At 52.7% G+C, this 23,930-nt stretch overlaps 3 protein-coding genes across 3 annotated transcripts in view; 1 reads left to right on the top strand and 2 right to left on the bottom strand.

Moving 5' to 3' along the window:
* The first annotated feature begins 94 nt into the window (after positions 1–94).
* On the top strand, positions 95–4,375 carry MIS12 (MIS12 kinetochore complex component). The gene is made up of 2 exons (XM_025864273.2): positions 95–917; positions 2,534–4,375. Exon 2 carries the CDS (start codon positions 2,573–2,575, stop codon positions 3,191–3,193), a length of 621 nt encoding a protein of 206 aa, XP_025720058.1. The 5' UTR covers positions 95–917; positions 2,534–2,572; the 3' UTR covers positions 3,194–4,375.
* Positions 4,376–10,825: 6,450 nt separating this feature from the next.
* LOC112817032 (uncharacterized) lies at positions 10,826–12,329 on the bottom strand. Its single transcript, XM_025863896.2, has 2 exons — positions 11,386–12,329; positions 10,826–11,302 (listed from the first exon to the last, which is right to left on the bottom strand). Exon 1 carries the CDS (start codon positions 12,264–12,266, stop codon positions 11,898–11,900), a length of 369 nt encoding a protein of 122 aa, XP_025719681.2. The 5' UTR covers positions 12,267–12,329; the 3' UTR covers positions 10,826–11,302; positions 11,386–11,897.
* Positions 12,330–21,050: 8,721 nt separating this feature from the next.
* Positions 21,051–23,930, bottom strand: part of NLRP1 (NLR family pyrin domain containing 1) — a 28,313-nt gene continuing 25,433 nt past the window's right edge. Inside the window, 3 exon segments of the mRNA XM_073881489.1 lie at positions 21,051–21,895; positions 22,257–22,480; positions 23,715–23,868. Coding sequence (XP_073737590.1) covers positions 21,870–21,895; positions 22,257–22,480; positions 23,715–23,868 — 404 coding nt within the window. The 3' untranslated portion in view covers positions 21,051–21,869.

The following is a 23,930-nucleotide window of genomic DNA, read 5'->3' as shown; positions in this document are numbered from 1 at the left end:
GGGTGGGGTGGGGTGCGGGGGAACCCGGGGAGGGGGAGACGCTGGGGAGCGGGAGGCGCTGGAGGGGGGAGTTGGGGGGAAGATACCCCGGGGAGGGGGAGGGGAGGGAGCTGAGCGGGGAGCCCCCTGCGGAGGGCGGAGGTCCTGGCGGGAGTGCGGACAGCGGCTTCCCTGGAAGGGGCGACAACGTCCCGGGGGAGGGACGGTCGCTCGGTCCCCGCAGGCGAAGCGCCGGGCTTTCTTCGCTTGGTGGTGGGGAAGCACTTCGGGGCCTCGGAACAGGGAGTGACGTCGGGTGGCGGATGCGGGAGCATCCGCGTAAAGGGCTGCGGAGAGCGGGCTTTAGCCGGGACGAGTGGGTCCTTCTCCACGGAGGGGGGAACCCTGTGCAGGAGGCGGTGCCCGACCTCAGGAATCAGAGACACCGCGTTAAAATAGCTTTGCCTGGGGCACCTGCGGCTCTGGCGGTGGGGTTGTGAGTTAGAGCCCCACGCTGGGCGTCGGGGTGACTTCAGCAAGTAAAGTGCTGTCCGCTGCCCTGACGTCGCGCTCCCAGCCCGCTGATGCAGTGCTGAGTGTATTGCTTTGGCCGGTCCCTCGGAGGGATGAAGGGCGAGATGGGACGTGTCTGAGAATCGCAAGTGTGGACTGAGCTGAGCCTTTCCATTTGTGGGGCTTCATTAGGGTTGGGGGGGGTCCTGCACTCACAAAATCCAGGATTGGTAGAAACAGGCGAGGCAAGGGTTTCAGAATCTCCCCGTACATATTAGGGATTCTTCCCATTGAAGAGTTGGTCCCGTTGAACAGTGAAAATATTCTGGTCTCCCAGAAGAAGAAAGTCATGCCAATGTAAACAGTAGGTTAGGTGGGATGGGGAGAGTGTAGGTTCCACCCTCGGTGTCCAGCCTGTGTGTGGGGTACACACATGGTTTTGGTTTTCTTTCTTTCTTCCTTTCTTTTTTTTTAATAAATAAGTTCTCATAACTTAATTTTTTTTTAAGAGAGTGCCTGAGCGCGTGAAGGGTTGGGGGGCAGGGACAGAGGAAGAGAGAGAGTATCTTAAGAAGGCTCCACACTGGGTGGGGCTTGATGTCAGGACCCTGAGGTCATGACCTGAGCTGAGGAGCGAAGAGTTGGACACTTAACTGACTCAGCCACCCAGGAGCCCTGGTTTTGGTTTTCAAAAAGCAACACACTAAAACAATTTTAACACCAGCAAAAATTAGAATGTTGAATAACATCAAGTGTTGATAAAGAGAAATTTTCATATACTGCAAGGGGGAGTGTCAGTCGGCCTAGCCTGCCTCCCCCCCCACCAGAGAACATTTCGCAGTATTTAGTGAAAAGTCATGTATGAGTAAGCTGCATGGCTCAGCAATTACTTGCCAATGTGAAAAGCCTGCAAGTCCCTGAGGAGACATCATGGGAGGGTGTTCAGGGTGTTCATTATGACATTGTAGCTGGTAGCAAGGTGCTGACAGCAAACCAGGTGTCTGTCGCAAGAATGGGCCCGCCGAGTGTGGTGGATGCATGGGAGAAAGTTGATGGAGTACTTCAGTCAAAAGCAGTGACATAAGATAACATGAAGTGATTGCAAACATTAAGAAAAATGTAAACATCTGCATACAAAACTTTTTCAGGAACATCTAAAACGGGCACTGGGGTGGCTCAGGTAGTTAAGAGCTGCCTTCAGCTCTGGTGGTGATTCCGGGGTCCTGGGATTGCGCCCCACGTCGGGCTCTCCCTCTCCCTCTGCCTGCCACTCTGGGCGCGCTCTCTCTCTCTCTGTCAAATAAATAGATAAATAAATAAATTCTTAAAAAGAAAGACTACCTAAAACCTATCCGAGGTGAATTAAAGATGGATTGAAAAGGCACATGTTCAAGCACTAGAGTGGGTTCCGATGGGAGAATAAGAAAGGACCAGAAATAGAGTGCCCTGAAATAGGAAGTACCAACTCAGCACTGTACGGCCTTGCTCCTTAAACAGGAGGACGGAGTGTTTGTTGATGAAGGCCCACGTAAGCCCTGTTGAAAGCGTTTGAACTTGATCCTGAAGGAAGGCATAGGGGAGTGGGAGGAAATGAAAATAGGGAGTATGTGAAGGGGAGTTGGAAGAACAGCATATAAGGTTGTGGTCAAGAGGTAGGAGCACTTGGGGAGAGGTTACAAATAGCGGTGGCCGGGTGGCTGTGAGAACAGAGACAAGGGCCATTGAAGCTCAAGAAACCGCATCTCCTGGGCCTTGCTTAGGTCCTCCATCCAAACGTGAAGGTGGTCCAGGATGATAGCAGAGTTAGGAGACTGAGCCCTGGGCCAGGGCCCTCTTTAATGAGAAGTGAGGGAAAGAGCCTCAGAGAGCCAAGGGTTTGTATCCTGTTGTGGACGAGGAGGGCTGCAGGTAGCATCGGGCTTCAGGCAACACACCCTCCTTGAGTTGTGTTCGCCTGCTTCCTGGCTCTCTGGAATGGGATCTGTCACTTTCATCAGATGATTTCTTACCCAAATGAATTTTTTTCTTTTTACGTTGGCAGATTTTTTCCAGGCAAAATAACCACGCAAAGTAAGCGAAGATGTCCGTGGATCCAATGACCTACGAGGCCCAATTCTTTGGCTTCACGCCACAAACCTGCATGCTGAGGATCTACATCGCATTTCAAGACTACTTGTTTGAAGTGATGCAGGCCGTCGAGCAGGTTATTCTGAAGAAGCTGGATGATATCCCGGGCTGTGAGATTAGCCCCGTCCAGATTCGTAAATGCACAGAGAAGTTTCTTGGCTTCATGAAAGGACGTTTCGATAACCTTTTTGGCAAAATGGAGCAGCTGTTTTTACAGTTGATCCTGCGTATTCCCCCAAACATCTTGCTTCCAGAAGATAAGCCTCAGGAGATGCATCCCTGTACTGAGGAAGAATTCCATCTTCTCCAGAAAGAAATCGAACAGCTACAAGAGAAGTATAAGACTGAATTATGCACTAAGCAGGCCCTTCTCGCAGAATTAGAGGAACAAAAAATTGTTCAGGCCAAACTTAAGCAGACATTGGCTTTGTTTGATGAGCTTGAAAATGCCGGCAGAGATCATGGGACTAGTGATTTTAGGGAGAGCTTGGTGTTCCTGGTCCAGAACTCCAGAAAACTCCGGACTATTAGGGACAGTGTGGAACGGGAAGGCAAAAGAATGAAAATATCTTAATTTCTAAGTAGTAATGGGAGCTCTTTAGGAAGTAGAATAGTAAGGATTTATATCAGTGGTATTCTAGTGAACTGCACGTCTTACGGGATTTCCTTTGTTTGCTCTTTCCTGTACTCCACACCTCCCTCTGTCTTGGTCCACTCTGCTGAGATAGCTCTGCACCGCCCTGGACTAATCTCTGGAGCATCTGTTCCCTAGAGACCTCTCGTCAGCGGGAAAGGATTCCTGGTCCAGTAACAGTATCCTGGGGGCCATGACTGAAGAGGCTGGGCTCTCCCTGGCCGGTCAGAGATGTTTGTAAAGCTGTTCCTTGGTCCTCTGTAACTTGGTCCTTTCGACTTATTCTTTGGATGCAGTCAAATGAGAAAAAGGTGCAGTGGGTGGCTTCGTTACGAACCAGCCTCTGCCCCACGAGACCGAAGCCAGCTCTGCCTGCCTGCTCTCGTCCACTAGCGTGTCTTGCGCGGGGACGTCAGCCGAGGGAAAGAAGCAAGTAGAACGACACCCGTGATCTTCGAGAAAGAGCAAACAAGTTGTTTTCGTTCCTAAACTAGAACCTTTTTGTGACGGTGGCCTCAGTAACGTGGAGCAGTCTGCCGTCTGTCTGGGAGCCCAGCAGGGGAAGACCGTGGGCAGAGGAGAGGCAGATCTCACTGGGGTAGAAAGGGAAGCCCGAAACAGAGCCAAGAGCAGAGTTGATGAACTGACTGTTTGGCATTTATATCATTTTTTTCATACTTAAGTTAGTTTTGGAATCTGCCCTGTACCTAATATTTTTAAAATTATTTATTCATACTCCTAAGCATCAAATATTTAGTACCCACAGTGGGGAAATTTTAGCTGTCTTGTGCTTAAATTTAGTGGAGTCTAATATTTGTTTTCTTCTGAAATTAATCCATGTGACATGTTGTGTCACCCAGAGAAAGAGCATGAATAGCAGTTGGTGCTCTTAGGGCGTTTCCCTCCGTGTCTTCCTTAAAGAACAGGATTTGGAATTTCTCCTTTATGTAGAAGAGTAACTTGGGACATTACTGTTTGCAATTAAATATTCATAGATTTAAGATGCCTGTGTTTCCCTGGAATATGTTTATCACCAAAGAGTCTTTTTTCCATTCCTGTACATGAAATACATATATTTTAAAGGCTTTGGTTTTAGATTTTCTGTTATTTAAGTAGCCTCAGCACCTGAGGTGGGGCTTGAACTCATGACCCCAAGACCAAGAGTCCCATGCTCCACCGACTGAGCCAACCAGGCTCCCCATGTTTGTAGCTGATTTAAAATCTCATATGGGGCGCCTGGGTGGCTCAGTCGTTAAGCGTCTGCCTTCGGCTCAGGTCATGGTCCCAGGGTCCTGGGGTCGAGCCCCGCATCGGGCTCCCTGCTCCGCGGGAGGCCTGCTTCTCCCTCTCCCGCTCCCCCTGCTTGCGTTCCCTCTCTCGCTGTGTCTCTGTCAAATAAATAAAATCTTTAAAAAAAAAAATCTCATAGAGGGGCGCCTGGGTGGCTCAGTTGGTTAAGTGTCCAACTCAGAACATGATCTCACAGTCGTGGGATCGAGCCCTGTGTTGGGCTCAGCGCTCGGTGTGGAGTCTGCCTGAAGATTCCTTCTGCTCCCCCTGCTCCTGTGTGTGTGCATGCTCTCTCTCTCTCTCTCTCTCAAATAAATCTTAAAAAAAAAAAAAAAAAAACTAGAGAGGGTTAAATGGTGATTCCCCCAAAGGCATGTCTTAGTCCTGATTCCCGGAACCAGCCCTTATTTGGAAAAGATGGTCTTTTGCAGGAATAATTAAGGATCTAGAGATCGGGAGCATCCTGAATTACCTGGGTGGGCCCTAAATCCAGGGGCCGGTGTCTTCACTAGAGAAAGGCGGAGGGCGATGGGAGACAGACAGGAGAGGAGAAGGCAGGGTGACCACAGAGGCAGGTGGGAGTGACGGGGCCACGCGCCAGCAACACCAGCGGCCACCGCCAGTTGGAAGAGAGAGACAAGGTTCCTCCCTGGCGCCTCTGGGGGGGTGTGACACCCTCGCCCTGGATGTCTGGGCTCCAGAGCAGCGGGGAGAATGCATTTCTGTTCTTTCAAGTCACTAGGTTTGTTACATGTTAACCAATAGGCCTGATTAAGCTAGGGTATTAGCGTATTCGCACTCAGAAGGAGGTAGGTTGCTTACTAAGGAAGCAACAGCCCACATCTAGTTGTCCTCATAGATGCCATAATATGATTTGTCTGAATGCACTTAAAATAGGGTCGTGATCTGGACGGAAGGGTGAAGTCCACTGTGTTTAGAACTCGGGAGTTCAGGGGCGCCGGGGTGTCTCAGTCGGTTAAGCGTGCGACTCCTGATTTCAGCTCAGGTCTCCATCTCAGGGTCGTGAGTTCGAGCCCCACGCCAGACCCCACACCCAGCTTAAGAAAACAAAAACCAAGACACTCAGGAGTTCCCTGCGTGTTGAGTGAGTGCTTAGTAACTGGTGGGTATCGATACTGTTTGTCATCGTAGTATCTCAGCAGGAATAAATTCATCTACTTGGCCTCATTGTCCTCTGATAATTAAATTCCTCGCTCAAAAATTCAGAAATAAGTCAGGATAACAAGCCCCAGGTTACCCCCTCTGCTTCATGGCCCCGTTCGCATTCAGCATCTGTCTTGCCGCGTTGCCTACTCCCCTCCACATTAGAGCCTCTGACTGTAATACCAAGCCTCGGTTTCCCCAGATGCCAAAGTCCCACAATTCTCCCTCACTGCCCCGCCCGGCGGTCGACCCTCCAGCTCCTCAGTTAATTCTCCACCAAGTCCAGCCCCCCTCACCGCCCCCCCTCTGTCCACAGAGTTTTACAGAGCGAGAGGACATGTAGAGGGCATCGGGAGATCAGAGGTTCACACGCTCCTCAAAGGACTGGCATCCACCTCGTTGGCAGCTAGCCTTGAAGGAGACCTTGTGGCACCGTTCATGCATCAGGAAGGGGAAGGACTCTGTCATCTCTAAGAGATTCGAGGGAGGCCAGAACAGACCTCCCCCCGTCCTGCCCTTGGTGGGCATTTCTAAGGTCTCTATATTCATCTCCGAGGGACCTGGAACACTAAGCCTCAAGAGAGGTCATCATCGCTTGAACATGAACAAGATGGAGGGCCAGCGACAGAGTCCGAATTGTCAGCACTCCTACCACTACCAACCTTCTAGAAATAGAAGGGATTATAGGGTACCACTGTATAAGAGGTTCTGCACTCAGTCCCTATGAGTGTGTGCGGGAGGTGGGGGGCTTGGGGGGAGGTTCTCCATACCACCTGCAGGTCCTGCAAATCAACTCAATTCTGACCCAGTGTACCCAGCGATAACATCAGATTCACCAGGTCAGGGGCTCGGTCCAAGACAGCTGCGCTGCTATTCAGATCCCAGTCGCAAGTCCTGGTTGCTCACCTGGGCTTCTGACCCCCCGGCTGTCAATCACAGGTTCCCATGACCCCCTCCTTGGGCTCCATTATTTTGCTAGAGAGGCTCATAGACCTCAGGAGACCTGTTTACCCATTAGACTACGCGTTTACTTCAAAGGATACACGAATCAAAGCCAGATGAAGAGATACATAGGGTGAGGCCCCAAACAAGAGAGTTTTAGCCCCCATAGGTTTGGGCCCAGCATGGCCGTACGAGGGAGCTTTCCAAACCCCCTCCTTTTGAGGCTTCATCACATACATCGTCGGCCATCGGTGTTCGAAGTTGGGTCCCTACCTCACACCTGGTACGAAAATGAACCCCAAACAGATCAAAGATCTGAATGTAAATGCTGAAACTATAGAAATGCTTGGGAGAAAACCCAGGTTTAACTCTTCCTGACCTTGAACTAGGCGGGAGCTTCTTAGACAGGGCACCCAAAACACAAGCACAAAAGGAAAAAATAGATAAACGACATCATCAAGATGAAAAAACTCTTGGTACGTCAAAGACACCGTCACAAAAGTTAAAAGGCATACCATGGGAGAAACATTTTGCAAATAATATCTGATAATGGGCTTTATTCAGAATACATGAAGAACTCATAGAATTCAAGACAAACGGCCCAATTTTATTTATTCAATTTTTTTGCATGGTTTTTAAAGTAATCTCTACACCCAACATGGGGCTCAAACTCATAACCCCTGATCAAGAGTCGCACGCTCCACTGATTGATCCAGTCAGGTGCCCCCCACCTTTTTTTTTTCTTTTGCCTTTTTTCAAGTGATCTGATTTAAAAAACGGGTAGAGGATCTGAACAGATGTTTCTTCAAAGGTAGACACTCGGCTGGTAAGCTCAGGAAAAGCTGCTTGATGTCCTCGCCATCAGGGAAATGCAAATGAAAGACACAAAGAGATTCCACTTCATACACGCTAAGGTTATGACTTAAAAAAGAAAAATATAAGTTTTGTCAACGAGGCAGAGAACTTGGAACCCTCCTACAATTCTGGTGAGAATGTGCAATGGTGCAGCCAATTTGGGAAACAGTCTAGTGGTTTCCATATGAGTCAGCAATCTCACTCTTAGAGAAAGGAAAACACGTGTCCACACTCACAACATTGTACGTGAATGTCCACAGCAGCATTATTCACAGTAACCACAAAGGGGAAACAACCCAAATGAACGCAACTACTGGATGGATACGTAAAATGTGGTATATCCAGACAATGGGATATTGCTTAGCAATAGAAATGAAGCATTACGAGATGAACCATGAGAGACAATGGACTCTGAAAAACAAACTGAGGGTTCTAGAGGGGAGGGGGGAGGGGGGATGGGTTAGCCTGGTGATGGGTATTAAAGAGGGCACGTTCTGCGTGGAGCACTGGGTGTTATGCACAAACAATGAATCATGGAACACTCCATCAAAAACTAATGATGTAATGTATGGTGATTAACATAATAAAAAAAAGAAAAAAAAAGAAATGAAGCATTATTACACACTGCAACAGAGATGAGCCTTGAAAACGTCATGCTAAGTGAAAGGAGCCAGTCACAAAGGACCCCGTACTGTATGATTCCATTTACAGGAAATGTGCAGACCAGGCAAATCCATAGAGACAGGAAGTCGATTAGTGGTTGCCTAGGGATGGGGGCTGGGTGGGGCGTTGGAGGGAGATGGGTAAGGGGTGAAGGGTTTCCTTTCAGGGTAATGAAATATCCTAATATTGATTATGGTGATGGTCGTGCAACTCTGTGAATATACTAAATGCATGAGTTCTGCGGCATGTGAATTGTATCTCAATGATGCTGGTAAAAATGATAAGAGTACACACTCCAGAAACAATGCCTGGGTTCATCTAGCGCCTTCACTGGTCTTGCGACCTTGGCCAAATCACTTCCCCTACGTCTGTTTCCTCATCTGCAAAATGGGGAAAATAAAAGAAACTCCTCACAGGCTTGAGAGCCTTCAAGCCACATAAGACATCCAGCCTGTCACACCCTAAGTTCCCTTATTAACACAGTGGGCTCCATGAAGGTAAGGGTTGTATCTGTCTTGCTAATGACTATCTCCAGTGCTAGATACCCAAGAAAAAATGAAACACTTACAAAATTGCTCCATTTATTCTCCCAGCTTGAGGTTCCACTGTCCCACACAGCTAAATTCCAACTGTGTCCCCCAACATAAACTTCCTGCTGTCCCATGGTATCCAGAAACCACTGTTCGTTTCATTGCCTCTGTATACCTACCCAGTCCTGACAGCTCAATGCGCAATAGGACAAGTTGCCCAGAATAGTCGTCTCTCCTGCCATCATCATTTGGGATCTGCTGAGAGTCACTTTACTGGATGTCTTGTTATTTTTGTCTGCTCACCCTCTATGGGCATGGTGACCAGTTTTCCTTTGGGAAACCTTCTTTCCCATTGCATCCTAGCTTCCTGGGGACTGTGTATCAAGTTCTCTCTTCCGCCTTCCGGCCAAAGGTGGGCACGTGGCCCTAGCCAGGTTGGTGAGACACTCTCTAGGATTTAATTCTTGAGCAACACGGCCAAAGGACCCCCAAAATGGGCCCATTTGTTTTTTACGGTTGAACCCTGAAAAGACAGTCCATTAGTACTTGACTGGAGCGGCTGGGTATTTTGGACCGGGGAGACTATTATTTGGAGCCCAGAAGTTGGAGGACAATTGAGGGCTCCATCTAGGGAAGCAGTTACTGAAATTAGGTGGACAGTGGAGGGGATAGGGGACAAAATATCGTGGGATATTTGAACGATGTAAGAGGAAAATTGGCCAGGCCAGGCATAAAGGGACGCTGAAAGTACACACGGATGGTGGGAGAATAGTAGAATTTTAATATTTAACAGTAGAAATTTAATGTTAGAAAAGGTGGGTCAAGCTCCTGCTGGAGCCCAGTGGAAGCAGGAATTTTGAGATATGGGAAGTTTCAGGTGTTTCAGGAATTTCAGGGTATGGGGGGGAAGCCAGGGTTAATAGAGGAGAATATGGATGTATGGGAAGAAAGCAATTCATTGGGATGGGGGGAGCTTAGTACTGAGGACAGCAGTGATGTGGAGAATGTTGGGGAAGGCTGGAGCACCATATCAGAGAGGCAGTGATAATCCTAGTTTTGGGGGAACCGCACAATGAATCCTGAAATGAGGGGATCACATGGGACTGGACATTTAGGGGAATATTGGAGCCCATGTTCAGACTGTAGAGGCAAGAGAATTTAATTACAATATAGTCTCATAGGAACCGGATAGGGGAATTTGGGGTAGAAATTGGAGGCATATGTTGAGAACAGGGAACTCAGGTTCTGGGAATGGGGGGAGAAGCTACTCTCAGGGGATTAGTGGAGGGGAGGATATTGGGGGATCATATCCTGAGTAGTCCCTGAAGGACTGTCTAATGAGGGGTTCTAGGAAATGTACGAATGCAAAACAGTGGGACTGTCTGGAGAACACGGAGCTATGTATTGGAACTCAGTGGTTAGTCAATGTTAAAAGTCGGTAGGGTATGCAATATCCAAGACCGAAGGCTGGAAAACCAGTGAGAGGTACCTATCGCAGGTACCTTGGAGGCTTAATTTTGGGGAATTGTGCCACTAATTATTGGGGGGTGGCGTTATTGTAATAAATCATGGGTGTACGGCACAGGCTGTCAGGGAACAGTGGGTATTGAATTTGCAGCATGGCAATGAAATGCAGAGGGGCAAGATGCTAAGCCCTGCGGTGACGCGGGATCACGGGAACACAGAACTGGGAAGCGATAAAACTCTGATATTGGAATATGCTGAGCTTATAAAGACAGAAGCTGGGTAAATCGGGGTGGGGGGGCAGATTCTAGAGCTTAGGGGGGGGGGGGGACCGTACTGGGGCAGAAGTGTCGATAATGGAAGCAGGTGGGGACTGAACCTGGGAGGCAGCAGGTGAAGCCACAGGGGACAGTCACGGACCTGCAGTGAGGGGAACAGAACATTCCCAGAACATTCCTGGGAACCCGATATGGAGAAAGATGCCATAGAGAGGCAGGCAGGGCTATTTAGTGGAGGGAGAAGCTGCTCCTGGGAACGCTGGTCATAGGACACACCTGTTTGGGAGGAATGGCAGGGATGCTCTAAGGATTATGGGGTGAAACCGAGCAGACTGGGAAGCTTGGAGGGCCCACTGCTTGGTTCTACATTAAGTGAGAACTCAGTATACATGGGACTGAAAAAGGGATTTATTTCATCAGAGGTAAGACAGACATTTCCAGATAACATAGTAGAGCGCTGAGTTGATGACATTTAACATTCATGAGTAAAAAAAGAGATGGCAGGTGGGTGAGTAACCCGCAAGGTAGGTGGGTTTCAGTGTTAGGGCTCTGGGTCTGAGATGACAACCCCGATGGAATTCTTGCTAATGACAAATACCCCACGCCCTGGTCTTGGGTCCCATTGCTGCGGCAGCGCTCAGGGCCCGCGTGAAGCCGCCAGAGACGCAGAGAGAGCCCTCCCGCGCACCCCAGCCCAGCCGGGGCCCCCGAATCTCATCCTGCGCAGCGCGCGAGCGAGGGGCCCGCGTCCCGGGAGGTCTGCAGCCGCGCGTCCCACGCCGTCCAGGACGCGACGACAGCGTGGCCTCCTGCCAGGACAGCCCCTCCGGCTGTGGGTCTCGACCCGGTAGCGGCCGCAAAGCCTAAGGCAGGAACAACGCACAGTCCGGGTCAGCTCAAGCCCCTGGGGACGCGGTGGCGCGCCACCCCGACGATCGCCACTCACCGTGTCCCGCGCTCCGGCGGCGCCCGCGGGGCGCTCAGGTCCGCCAGCTCCGGGGGGGCGTGGCTGGTGCTCCGGGGGGCGATGCAGCATCACAGGGCTCCTGCCCGGCTGGCCCAGGGCGCCGACCCTCCGTCCCCGCGGGGCCCTCTCCGGAAGCTCGTCCCTTAAGGAACCCAAGGTTGGGCTCGCTGCGCGTGCTCCCACCCGATGAGGTGTAGGGTCCGGGGACACGATCCTAATCGTGAGCCGCACCCCGCTCCTCTAAACGCCGGGGGATGACCGCCCCCTCCCCTAATCTCAGGGGCAAGCAGACCCTTATTTCTTTTCTGGCAGCAGCTCCGGACGTGTCTCCAGATGAGCAGGGACACAAAGGTAGTGACAAGCACAGGACAAAAGAGCAAGCATCAGAAGCTAGGTGAAGGGGGTGCAGCGCGTCTCCCGCACACGCCACGCCGAGCCCCTGGTTTCCCATCCCGCCCCCCCCGGGGCCCCGCGGCCCCGACCCCGGCCGCTCAGGCCAGCTGCAGGTGGATGTAGGTGAAGATGCAGGAGGTGATGGAGAAGACGATGGCCGCGTAGATAAAGATGGAGAGATGTGGGAAATGGTCGAGGTAGCAGCCCTCGTCCCGGGGGGGCTCCTCCTCCTCGGGCTGGGGGCGCACCGCGGCCTTGGGGGGCTGCCCGGCGCGGGCCCCCTGCGCCCTCCCGCCCGCGCGCCGACCGGCCCTCCTGCCAGCCGCCGCCGCCGCCGCCCTGGGTGCGCGGGCCGCGGGGGGCTCTTCCGGGGGGGGCTCGTCGAACAGGCCCCCGTAGTCGTCGGCGGGATCCGAGCGGGTGGGCGCGGGGGCGCAGGGCTGGCGCGGGAAGAGCGGGGCCGCCATGGGCGAGGAGCTCGCGGGGTCGCGGGCGGGAACGCGGTGGGCGGCGGCCGGGCTGCGCGGCGGCTCTGCCCGCGGAGGGGCGGGGACCGCTCGGCCGCGCGCCTCCCCCGGCTCCTCCCCGCGCCCCGCCCCCTCCCGGGGGACCCGCGCTCCGGCCCGCCGCCTGTTCCCATGGCAACCCGGCGCGGGGCGCAGGGCCTGGGGTGCGAGCTGCGGGCGGCGACCCCGGGCGCCAGGAGGGGGCTCGGCGCCGGCCAGGACCCCAGCTGCGCGCGGAGCTTCACCGGGGACGCTTTTGTCTTTTTAAAAGAAATATTTATTATGGGTCTTTCTGTTTTTGTTTTGTTTTTTTTCATCTACAATTTAATACATGAAAAAACAAATACATAATCTTTGCAGAAAACTTGACAGTGAGAAAGCCCCGTCGGCAAGAACAGGAACAGAACAAGTGCTCCCACCACTATCCCAAGGCCCAGAGATGGATGGTGCCTTTCCTTCCTTCTTCCTTTTACCCTCTCCCTACCGCTACATTGGTATCTGGGCTTTCCCCTCGTGCTCCTCGCCCCCAACTCAGGACCCCAGCCCCGTGGGCGGCTCACGTTGGAGTAGGAACAGGTACTTTTCCCCCGCCCCCTACTCAGCACCCCCCCCGCACCCCCCAGGCCTTTCTCTGGCTTCCACTGGTACCGCCACAGACTTGGGGCACCGAGGTTGCAAGGCCGTTGGTGTTCCCCTGTGGAATGTGGGGAGAGCAGCCACTAGGACTTTTGGGGTCCCAGGGAATCTGGCAGGCCCCGCCAGTTGCAGCAGATCCAACTCAGGCTGTCATCAAGGAACTCAGGGCCTCCTGTAAGGGAAAGGCCCTGGGGGAAACCAGGTCGAGGGCACAGAAGCAATGTCACCAGGATGCTGTGTGTCTCCTTCCATCTCCCGGTGTTGCCAGGGATTTCTTGCAGGGCCAGAGCCTACATAGTGGCAGGTGCTCAGATATAGTATTTGTTGAATGAGTAATTCGAGGGGTGAATGGCGGTTGGCAGCCACAGACTCGCACCTCACAGCCTACCGCCCCCACCCAGCTCCCGGAGCTTCCAGTCCGCTAGCAGGTGGAGAAGGGGCAACCCTCCAACACTGCCGCTGGGAATGTAAAAAGGCACGGTGGCTTTGGAAAAACAGTTCGGCAGTTTCATAAAAAGTTCAACATACACCTACCATATCAGGAATTCCACTCCCAGGCGTCTACCCACGAGAAATGAAGACGGGCTTTCATATGAAAACAGGGACTCGTCCATGGATGTCCAGAGCAGCGTTATTGGTAGTAGTGCCAGACTGGAAACAATGCAAATGTTCTTCGAATGTTAAACGAATAATCAAAATGTGGCTTATTTGTGCAATGGGATAATATTTCACAATAAAAAGAAGTGAGCTGGATATGGGTGAACCTCACAACGTTCCGTTAAGTGGAGAAAAGCCAGGTGCACAGGACCACAGACTGTATGATCCCACTTACAGGAAATATCCAGAAGAGACACATTTATTTACAGAGACAGAACGCAGACGGGTGATTGCCGGGGCTGGAGAGGGAGGTGGGGAGGCGAGGAACTGCACACAGGCTCAGGGCAACTTTTTAGAGGGATAGACACGTTCTCGACCCCAGTGGTGGCAATGGTTGAGCAGCTCTTTAATTTTTCTAAAATTCATCAATGTGTCCACTTAACATGGATGACTCTCATGACGTGTGAATTATACTTCAAAAGGCCACTGTTTTTTAAAAAGAAACCTGAGTTATCATTTCTCAGATACCAGATGGGCAAAACAAAACAAAACAAAAACCATGGATTTTATTTGCAATTCTGTGGGTCGGTTGGGTTCTCCTAGTTTGAGTTGATTTGGCTGATCTCTACTGGATTTTGTCATTTGTCTGGCAGGTCGGCTGAGGCTGGATGATCCAGGATGACCTCACGCCCATGTCCGGAGGTGGGCAAGCCGTCGGTCAGGTGACTTAGTTCTCCAGCAGGCTAGCCTGAGCTTATGCATGTGGTGGTCTCAGGGTTCCAAATACAGAAACAGGGAACCCTATAGAGCACAGTGACTGTTCCAGTCTCTGCTTGTACTATACTTGCTGTCCCACTGGCCAAAGCAAATCACATGGCCAGATCCAGGTTCAAAGTCTGTGCAAAGCCACCCTGCAAAGTGAGGGGCAGAATTAGTGACCACTTTTTGCAAGCTGCTATAGAGAAAAAGAGAGTTAAGCCACTTCTCTATGGTTATGTGGCTAGTGAGTTGCAGAGCTAGGATTCTGGGGCTCACGCTTTTACCCACTCTGCCATTCACTGAGGGGTGTCTGCAAGGCGTGGTGCTTGAATATGGTGTGTGAGATGGAGAGGGGTCGGATATGTAGCCAGAAAGGAGGTTAGACTTTATGGAGAGGCACTAGAAATCCATTGGAAGATTTAACCGAGTGGCATTTTGGAAAGCTCACTCTGGCCATGGTTTGGATGCTGGACATCAGGTGGAGGGTTGGGGGCAGAGTGGCCACGATGAGGACTTCATTGCATTAGGACCAGGTTAGAGGTGAAAAGAGGTTGAAATGGCAGAGGGGGTGAAGAAAAGAGGACAGAGTCAAAGGACATTTCGGAGCTAAAATGGGACTTTGCTGATAACTGATGGGAGGGGTGGGGAAGAGGTGGGGGGCACTGAACTTTCCCCAGTAGATGTAGAGGAAGATGATGAGTTACCGTGCGGCCGGGTTGGCTCTGGGGCCCTTATGGGAGAAATGGGGGGAAACGTCCCTTTGCCAAAAGCATCCTCAGGGGCAAGGTGCAAGCTGGCAATCCAGATTTGGGGATTACTGGCATGGAGGGGATGGGTGAAGCCTCAGGCATAGATAAAATTGCCCAGAAGAGTAGGAAGAGACGAGGCTTCGCAGAGCATCCCGAGGACCACCAACCCCTGATGGTTGTGTTTTAGAGAAAAATATAAGCAGGACGCCAAATGGAAGATTTCACAGATATTACTGTTTAGGACAAGTCTAAAAATTTTCAAGTGAGTTACAGTTAAAGAAAAAAAATTACACGGGGCGCCTGGCTGGCTCAGTCTGTGGAGCACGCCACTCCTGATCTCGGGGTTGTGAGTCTGAGCTCCATGTTATGTGTAGCGATGACTTAAAAATAAAATCTTAAAAAAAAATTAAGTAATGAAACTGTTTGGATGGTTCACAGACATGACAAAAATCAACAAGTCAGATGAGGAAATGCTTGGAATTTAGGTAATGCCTGGAAAACGTATGTGAACGAGCTCTTAAGCCAAGCTGTATAGCTCTTTGCAAACATCTCTCTTCCTGAAGACCGTGGTGAGTTCCAGGGGAATCAGGGGGGAGTTTAACTCCCCCATGAACTCTACCAGCCCCCTGCTCTTTGATATGGGCAATAGGTGTTTTCTCAGTTTTATTTAAAGCGTTATGTTACACAAACAGCTCCAAGTCCCCCCACCCACCTCCTTCCAACTGGATTTATTGCTTCGAAGCCCCTTCGTTATTGGGGAAAGGCTCGGGAGCAGGAGGGAGGCTTGGGGACCCGGCCCTGCAAGGACTTCCGGGGAGTGGGGGGCAGGGGTAGGGGGGAGTGGAGGTACCGGAAATGCCCGTGCAGGGGTCCATTGCCTATTAAGAAGGTGTGAGGCTGAACATCAAAGACAGGGTCCCCCTAGGACGCCTTGCTGTGTGCCACCTGGTTCACCCGTACAGAAAAGCCCACAGTGCAAAGCACCTCTGGTCCCAGCCCAGGGGATTCCTGGGGGCTCCATCTCTCAGAGTTGGGAGAGCTCGGCCAGCTGGGTGGGCTCACGTTCGCAGAGGCTCTGGCTGTCCCTGGTGATGAGAGAGCGAAGTCTGTCCCAGGCCAGGGAGCCCTGAAAAGGCAGATACCAGAAGGTTCCAAGCTGCAGCCTCACTCTCTGCTTCGTGCCAGAAGGTTCCAGGAAAACCCTTAGGAGCCCGGATCCCAGAGCCCAAATCCACCAAAGGACCCACACGGACAAAAGGCTGCCCTTCCCTCCTGCTTCTGGGATGGGCCCAGAACACCCACCCCTCTCCGAGGTGAGAGAGCCCGCCTCTTCCCAGAATCCCTGCTCCTGGGCTGAGGTGGTGGGTCTCCTTCATCCATTTAGGGGGACCTGCCTGTGGAAAAAGGGTACACAGATCAGGGATCTGAGTCGGTCCTGCCAAAGGTCATATGCCCATGTTGAGGATGCCCCATGCCCCATGAGGAGTCCCAGGACACAGGTCCCAATACCAATACTAACAGCAACTAGGAACAGCTCTGGGCCTTTCTGCAGAGATGGTGCACTTGGTTTTTATGACCCTATGAGTCATGCACCAGTATTTTCTCCAGTGTAGAAATGGGTAAACTGAGGCTCAAGGGGTGAAGGAACTTGTCCAGGGTCTGCCTCTGGGTTCCAGCCAGGAGCCCACCTGCCTCCCACCCACCTCTCACACCAGGTCCTGCCACAGCCTTTCCCCGGGGCCACATCCTGCAGACAGACAGGACTGTTCTTTAGAATCTGCACACAAAGCAAGAGGCAAAACTCAAGATCACTTTGAGCTCACGATGCTCGTACCCACCTGAGGAAACAAGCTTTGGTGGTTGAGTGTGTGTGTGTGGGTGTGGGGGGGATGCAGAAGTAGGGGGAATGTAGGGTGGGGGAGAGTACAGGGTAGAGGAGGGGGGAGCCCAGGGTGGCTGGGGAGCTGGGGGTAGGGGGGTGGGGTTGGGGTGCCTGGGGGGTGCTCAGGATGGAGGGAGCGTGGGGTGGACGGGAGCCCTGGGTGGAGGTTGGGGGGTGGGGTTGCGACGGGAGCCCTGGGTGGAGGTTGGGGGTGGGGTTGCAGGGTGGTGATGAGTGTGGGGTGGTGGGGAAAGGGGTTTTGTGGGGGGGGCTCAGGATGGGAGGAGCATATGGTGGGGGAGAACGCAGGGTGGGGGAGGGGAGCGGGGGAGGGGGCCTTCCAGGAGCCCTGCTGTTTGTCATCCTGGGAACCGTGAGTGTGTCTGAGCCGACTGTGGATTCTCCCTCCTGCGGGCCCAGCTGGCTGGGAACTGGGAAACCAAACCAGTCATCTCTCCTCCTCATGGGCTCCCCCCCCACAGCCCACAGAAGACAGAAAATCTCACAGTGTATTGTGCCCGCCACCCCCCCCCGCAAGGGAATGTCCTTGGGCCAGGAGTGGGGGAGGGCTGTCACCCACTGAATGTAGCAGGGCGCTTTCCCCTAAGGCTCGGACCCCGTGCCATGCCCCGCTCTAGGACTGCACAGGTGCTGTGCCCCCCCTGCTCCCCCCGCTCATGGTGGCGGGCAGTGGGGTTGCTGAGCAGGCGCAGAGAAGCCCAGGCTGTATGGGGACAGGGGAGCAGGTGGCCAAGAACCCACCTAGGGGATGCAAGACCCCATGTGAGCTGAGGCTCTAAGCCTCCCTGCTTCCCCACCCTGCACTTCCTCCCTTGCTCCCGCTCCGTTGTCCCATGCACTTCACTCCCAAAACACAAAGACAAAATTACTAAGGATTTCAAGCCAGTGACCAAGCATGGAGCCCCAAGTGGGGGGGCATGTGCAGGTGACCCATGATGCTGGCCCCACTCACACCCTGCCCGGCCCTTGATGTCCACCGTGGGAGCCCACGTGGTTACTAACTCTCCGCGCTGGGCTTTCTCACCCTAGACAGGACTCTGACTCGCAGCTTCTCTAAGGGCCCAGCGACGGGTAGGTAGCGACCAAGACTCTTTCAACAAGTAGGTCCTGTGTCTCTTCTTGAGCCCTTGTGCTCCCAGCAGCTCACGAGAGCCTTCGTGCGTGGACCACCCAGCCAGCAGGGATGTTGGAGGACAGGGAGCCCCCAGGCCTCCGCTCAGGCCTGGCCAGGAAGTGAGGATGGAGTCGGTGGGCTTCCGGGCCAGAGCCCGAATCTGTCCTTTCCTTCCCTGCACGTGACCGCGAGCGCCAGGAACCCGAGGACCATGTGGGGTGTGGGGCCCTGGCCCCAAACCCTGCCACAGAAACAGTTCTACTGTGTGATGCGTTACCTTGAATATTTCTGAGACCAGCCAAAGACAGCCCCAGGGCCGGGTCTTGGTGCCAATGATTCCTTGACCAGCTACTCCCAAAGGTCCTCTCCTTCAGACCAGGGCTTTCCAAGTACTTCTCTTTTTCTTTTCTTTCTTTTTTTAAAAGCTTTTATTTATTTATTTGAGAGAAACAAAGAGAGAGAGCATGAGCAGGGGAGAGGCAGAGGCAGAAGGAGAAGCAGACTCCTGGCTGAGCAGGGAGCCCGATGCGGGACTCGACCCCAGGACCCCGGGATCATGACCTGAGCCGAAGGCAGACGCATCCCCGACTGAGCCACCCAGGCGCCCTTCCAAGTACTTTTCTCTTTCCCGTCCACAATAGATTGTCCACACAACGCACTCTCAAAGAGTTTGGGAGAGGTAAGAATCGCTCTATAGCCGGTGGGCTGGCTCAAGAGCACCTGGTAGTGACTCAGGAGAGGCACAGGACATTCCCGAACTCAGTCGCGCCACAGACAGCCGGCTGTGTTGACGTTCCGGACGGGGGTGAGGCCCCCTGACCTAGAACTAACGTTAGTGCTGGGCGTGTGACTTTGGGCCAACCCTTTCTCTCCAAGATGTCTCCCCATTAACAAGCGAAGGAATGGATAGTACGGTGGCAGGTGAGGTATCGGTCCATTTGAACGTGGTCAGTGCTGAGAACACGGAGGGTACCACCTCTGAGGGAAGCGACAGGGCGAGACCTAGAAAGTCACGCGGATATTCACGTCCTTTGCTAGGATCCTCTAGCCCCTTAAACTATTGATTTAGAGACAAGGCTCTAAGAATAAAGAAAAGTTCTCTGCAAAAAGATGTTTATTGTAGTATTGCTCATCATGGCACAAAGATTGTTGGAAGCAAACTCAGTGTTGGAACAGGGGGACAGAGGGAATTCAGTGATGGTGCGCCCACTGGGTGGAACCCTGTGCAGTCTTCACGCAGAGGTATTCTGAAGACTCTTGACGGGTCCTCGCGGTGATGTAAATCAAAGTCGGAAAGGCAAGGTTTAAAACCACATGGGCTAGGACGGCAACACGGTGCGAAAGTATTCCTGCAGAGAAAGGCTAGCACTGGGAAGGTGAAGATGATCCTTTTTGCATTGTTTGGATGGCGAGATCCTGGGGTGATTGCTTTCTCCTTTTCCCAGACTTCACGTACCATTGTTATACTATTCTTTGAGCAACCAAAGCAATTAATAGATGAGAAAATCTAAGTAATGGACCAAGGGGCCGCTCTCAGGATTCACAATGCCCTGCGATGGATGTTCTGCTCAGTGCCCACGCAGACTGAGGACCTCCCCCAACTGTCTGGATGGCCCCACGTTGCCTAGCAACCACCTGCTCAGCAACAGTTGCTAGGAAACCAGGGACAGAGCCAGGACTCCTGACTAATGCCAGTCTCTTCCCATCAAGGACCCTCGAGTCATGCTCCCATCTGGGCCTTCTTCCTCCTCCCCTGCTCTCCAAGTTCCCCACCTTGCTGGGGCTCACTTGCCCCGGCATTCAGACAGCCCACCACAGTCCAGGGGATCACGGGCTCCATGGGACCCCTTTCCTCCCCACCGTTCCGAGACGACGGTCTGGACCAGGGTGAGTGCATGGCTTCAGGCTTCAGTCTGTACTGATCTCATCACTTGGACGAGAACTGCCTGCCTTCTAGAAGGGCCCTGAGGGAGGGATTCTATCAGAAAAGCCACCGAGGTCAGCCCAGGCCTTACCACCCCAGCAGCGGGATTAAATCCAGGACCCGTGAACGAATTCTTTGACGGGGCTCACACAGACATCTCTAAGTAGCTTACTTCAAGGAGAGAAGAAAATCATCTCAGATGGATTTGCCTGAACACAGTGATGCTGGAGAACCCCCATTTTTCCACCATTTTTGAGAATGATCCATGCCGCCCCAGATCCCCAGAACTGGCCAAGTTCTTTGCTTCTCATTTTCCTTTCCATCCTTTTCTTGCTACTAGTTTGTCAGTGATTCTTCTTACACGTATGTTCTTTGATTGATGATCCTAATATTTTAATGTGTGTACTTAAAGTCTAAAGTAAATCCACGCCTTTACCTAAATATATTTAACTATTGGGACATCACTATGAACGAATCTACCAGCCAATAGATAAATGGTTCACGAAAACCACACCCCCCTTCATGCTCTAACTCAACCCTACACATCCTGAGAGGGTTTACCCCCCGGTATCAGCTGTAACACAAACTGTTCATCAAATCATCGATCATAATTAAATGAAACCCCTGTCTGAGTCATGATGGGGCGTGGGGCATGGCATCAGATTCTTCTGACTTGCTCATTAAATCCACAGACACCAGGTCCCAGGCACCCGGCACTGGCTGGGTGTGTACCTGCCACGGCCACGTGGCCCACAGCAGAGAGCCGTGGCCCCTGCCGACCACATTGCTCCTGGCGCCCCCCATCCTGCTGCTTATGGTATTTGTGGCTAAGTCTTCCTTCCTGACCATTTTAACCCGGAGAGCAACACCGGTGCCGCCTCACAAAGACCTTAGAATTCTTTAATACTTATTTGCCATGTTGTCGGCATTTCCGTTCTTTCCCTTTTTCAAATCCTACCCCCACCGCCAGACATTATGGTCACGTTCTGCGGGCCCCGTTTTGTTAGATTTACCCACACGTGTCTTAGCATCTCTGTGAGCGGTCCGTGCCGCGCCCCACCCCTTCCCTGTGCCTGAGGCGTGTCCTTTAGAATTTCCTCCCGCGAGGATTTGTTTGCTGAAAGCTCCCTAGGTTTTGGTTTAGCTTTAAACATTTCAACAACTGTACTCTTCTCTTGAAAAATGATTTTTCTGTGTTTGCAATTTCTTGATGGACAGTTGTTAGGAGGGAACACACGTCCAGAGCCGCCGTTCGGAAATCAGTGGTCAGCCTGGCGGCCCCACCTTCCTGGGCATCTGTCTCTCTCCTGCTTTTCGATTCTTGGGATTTTTTTTCATCCTGAGAACGAAGTCACATCTTCCGGCGACTGGAGGAATTTCTTGGCAAGTCTCTCTTCGAACATTTCTCTGCACCTTCTCCGTCCTGTCCGATTAGACGTGCGTGTTGGGCTTTCTTACGGTCTCTTCCATGTCACCGAATCTTTATTTTTTACGTTTTTAAATATTTTCTGAAATTTAGTTTGCTTCCGAGCTTGCTTTACCCTTGGCAATGGCGCCGTGCTTCTCGCGTGTATTTTAAGGACTCTCTCTTTAAGCACGTGAAACACAGTTACTTTACGTGCTCTGTCTGATGGTTTCAATATCTGAAGTCTTTGTGGGGCCGATTCTGGGATCTGCCGTTTCCACCGGTTCTCGCTTGCGGTTCCCTGTTCACCGCGTGGGAGATTCCTGACTGTGCGCTCATGGTTGTCGGGACTTTGTGGGGAGGAAGTCTTTGGAGGTGAGAGAGGTCGGGAAAGGTACATTACCCTTTATGACTCCGTATCCTCCTGGGAAGCCTTCCTTCCTGGCTCCGGTGTCTCCGCCCTGCCTTTGGGGAGAGTCATGCTCCCCCTCGGGTGTTAGTCCCTGGGGACCCCCAACAGCCCCCTTAGTTAATTTCCCCTCACTTTGTAAATAGCCCTGTCTTTTCAAAAACCACCTCCGAGCACGTGGCCTGTTTCCTGCTGGGACCATGAGGGACACAATCTGGGTAAAGAGCACTTTGTAGATGCCAGTTATTAGAGTTAGCGGGGAGAATGCTTTCTATTTAGGGAAACTTCCGAGTCATTTGGGCAAGAAGGATTATGAAGCTGGGAGACAAAAATGCTTCAAAAAAATAGAGCCGCCCAGAGCACGGCGCTCCCGTCTCTCTGAGGAAGCCCCGCTCTCCTCCCCCAGGACACCCCTCCCCTCCCAAGCCCCCTCTGTCCCCTCCCCCCGTGCTCACCTCGGAGGTCCACGAAGTGGGGGAGGTACACAGCCACCATGGCCCCCGGCTCGGCCTTGATGTCAAACAGAGGCCCCGCCACCATCCAGGCCTGCTGTGGGACCATCCCGCTCAGGAGCTGGTCCCAGGCGCAGAATTCAACGTCGATGGTCACGGGCCCTCGCACCACAGAACGGAGACCCATGTTGGGCCAGTGGTAGGAGCCAGCCGCGGGCAAGCGAACTCTGGGGAGGGGAACAGGGAGAGGGGGGACACAGAATTACTCTACGCCAACTCAGCAGACCCCGTGCGGGGCACCGCGGACCCAGATGCCGCAGTCCGCAGGCCTTGGGTGAGTCCCGGCTCCTTCGCCCTCGGCCTATGGGCCCCTGGGCACGTCACTGAGCTTCCCTGATCTGTGGGAGGCAAGGTGCACCCACCTCGGAGGTGGGAGTGCTGAGGGACCAGGCGCCCGAGGACGGGTTAAGGTGAGCCTGGGGGCGGTGATGTTTCTATCATGATGATGATGATGAAGCAGGAAAGCGTTCTTGTTTTTTAAAGGCCTATTTGCCAGCAGTTAATCCATCTGCACAATAATGCTAATGACACACCCTTGGGGATAAAAACAACTCTGCAGGGGTCTCGTTCCCGAGGTTCCCCAGGCCCTGAGTACGGGGTCGTGGGTGGGCAGCGTCTGCAGGGGCGCGGTGGGAGGGAAACCATCTCTCAGCTGAGAGGAGGTGTGTGGCGATGTGCTGTGGACGAGACCACAATTATGAGCACAGAGACCGGGGCTGCACGTGGTGGGTAGTAATAAACCAGGACAAGGGGGCACCTCTGAAGACGGACTGGGTCGGAGCTGATCGGAAAGACTTGTTGTAAATGTTACACCTGCCAATGGTTATCGTGCTTATTGAAGAAAAACGCCTTTGAAATGCATCACAAAATATTTAGGGGTAAAATCACCCGATATCCTGGATTTGAAATGCTGTCACAGGGGCGCCTGGGTGGCTCAGTCGTTAAGCGTCTGCCTTCGGCTCAGGTCGTGATCTCGAGGTCCTGGGATCGAGCCCCGTGTCGGGCTCCCTGCTCCGCGGGGAGTCTGCTTCTCCCTCTGCTCCTGCCCACCCTCCAACTCGCGCTCTCTCTCTCTCAAATAAATAAATAAATAAATAAAATATTTGAAATGCTCTAACAACAGAAGATGAGAAAACGGAATAAATTTGGCAAGACGGCTGTTGAACCTGGGTGATGGGTACGTGGAAGTTCCTTGGACCCCGTTTTGGTTCATGGTTGAAAATTTTCACAATACAACCTCCTTTTCCGTAATAGAAGCACTGACTCAGGATCTCAGCCCTCGTCCTTTGCCTGTGGGCTTGGAGGGGGAAGGGCCCCAGGGCCGTGGTGTGGTGCTGCCGGCCGTGCGGAGCAGGAGTGAGGATAGGAGGCCAGCCTGGGACAGCAGAATCCCCCGCTCACTGGTATAGGCTTCTGTCTTCGTCAACCACCTCAGTGGCCACAGGCCCCAGGGGACCCCAGCAGTCATCTTCGGTCCCTAGAGGCTCCCTGTGCAGGTCCCCCGGAGAAGGCAGACGGAAGAGTCCCACCTGGGCTACTTGAGGGGAGCGTCCCTCTGGAAACAGGCAGGGCAGTGGTCAGCTCTAGGTTCTCCTGTCTGGCCTCCACCAGCCCCGA

The sequence above is a fragment of the Callorhinus ursinus genome, unplaced genomic scaffold (genome assembly GCF_003265705.2).
Source record: "Callorhinus ursinus isolate GAN/ISIS: 27379988/994484 unplaced genomic scaffold, GSC_fseal_2.0 scaffold43, whole genome shotgun sequence".
Lineage (NCBI taxonomy): Eukaryota > Metazoa > Chordata > Mammalia > Carnivora > Otariidae > Callorhinus > Callorhinus ursinus.
This window is presented reverse-complemented; position numbering and strand designations above follow the sequence as displayed.

Bases quoted from the DNA above. Each gene is read 5' to 3' on its own strand.
- LOC112817032 (XM_025863896.2), bottom strand. From the start codon at position 12,266: ATGGCGGCCCCGCTCTTCCCGCGCCAGCCCTGCGCCCCCGCGCCCACC.
- MIS12 (XM_025864273.2), top strand. From the start codon at position 2,573: ATGTCCGTGGATCCAATGACCTACGAGGCCCAATTCTTTGGCTTCACG.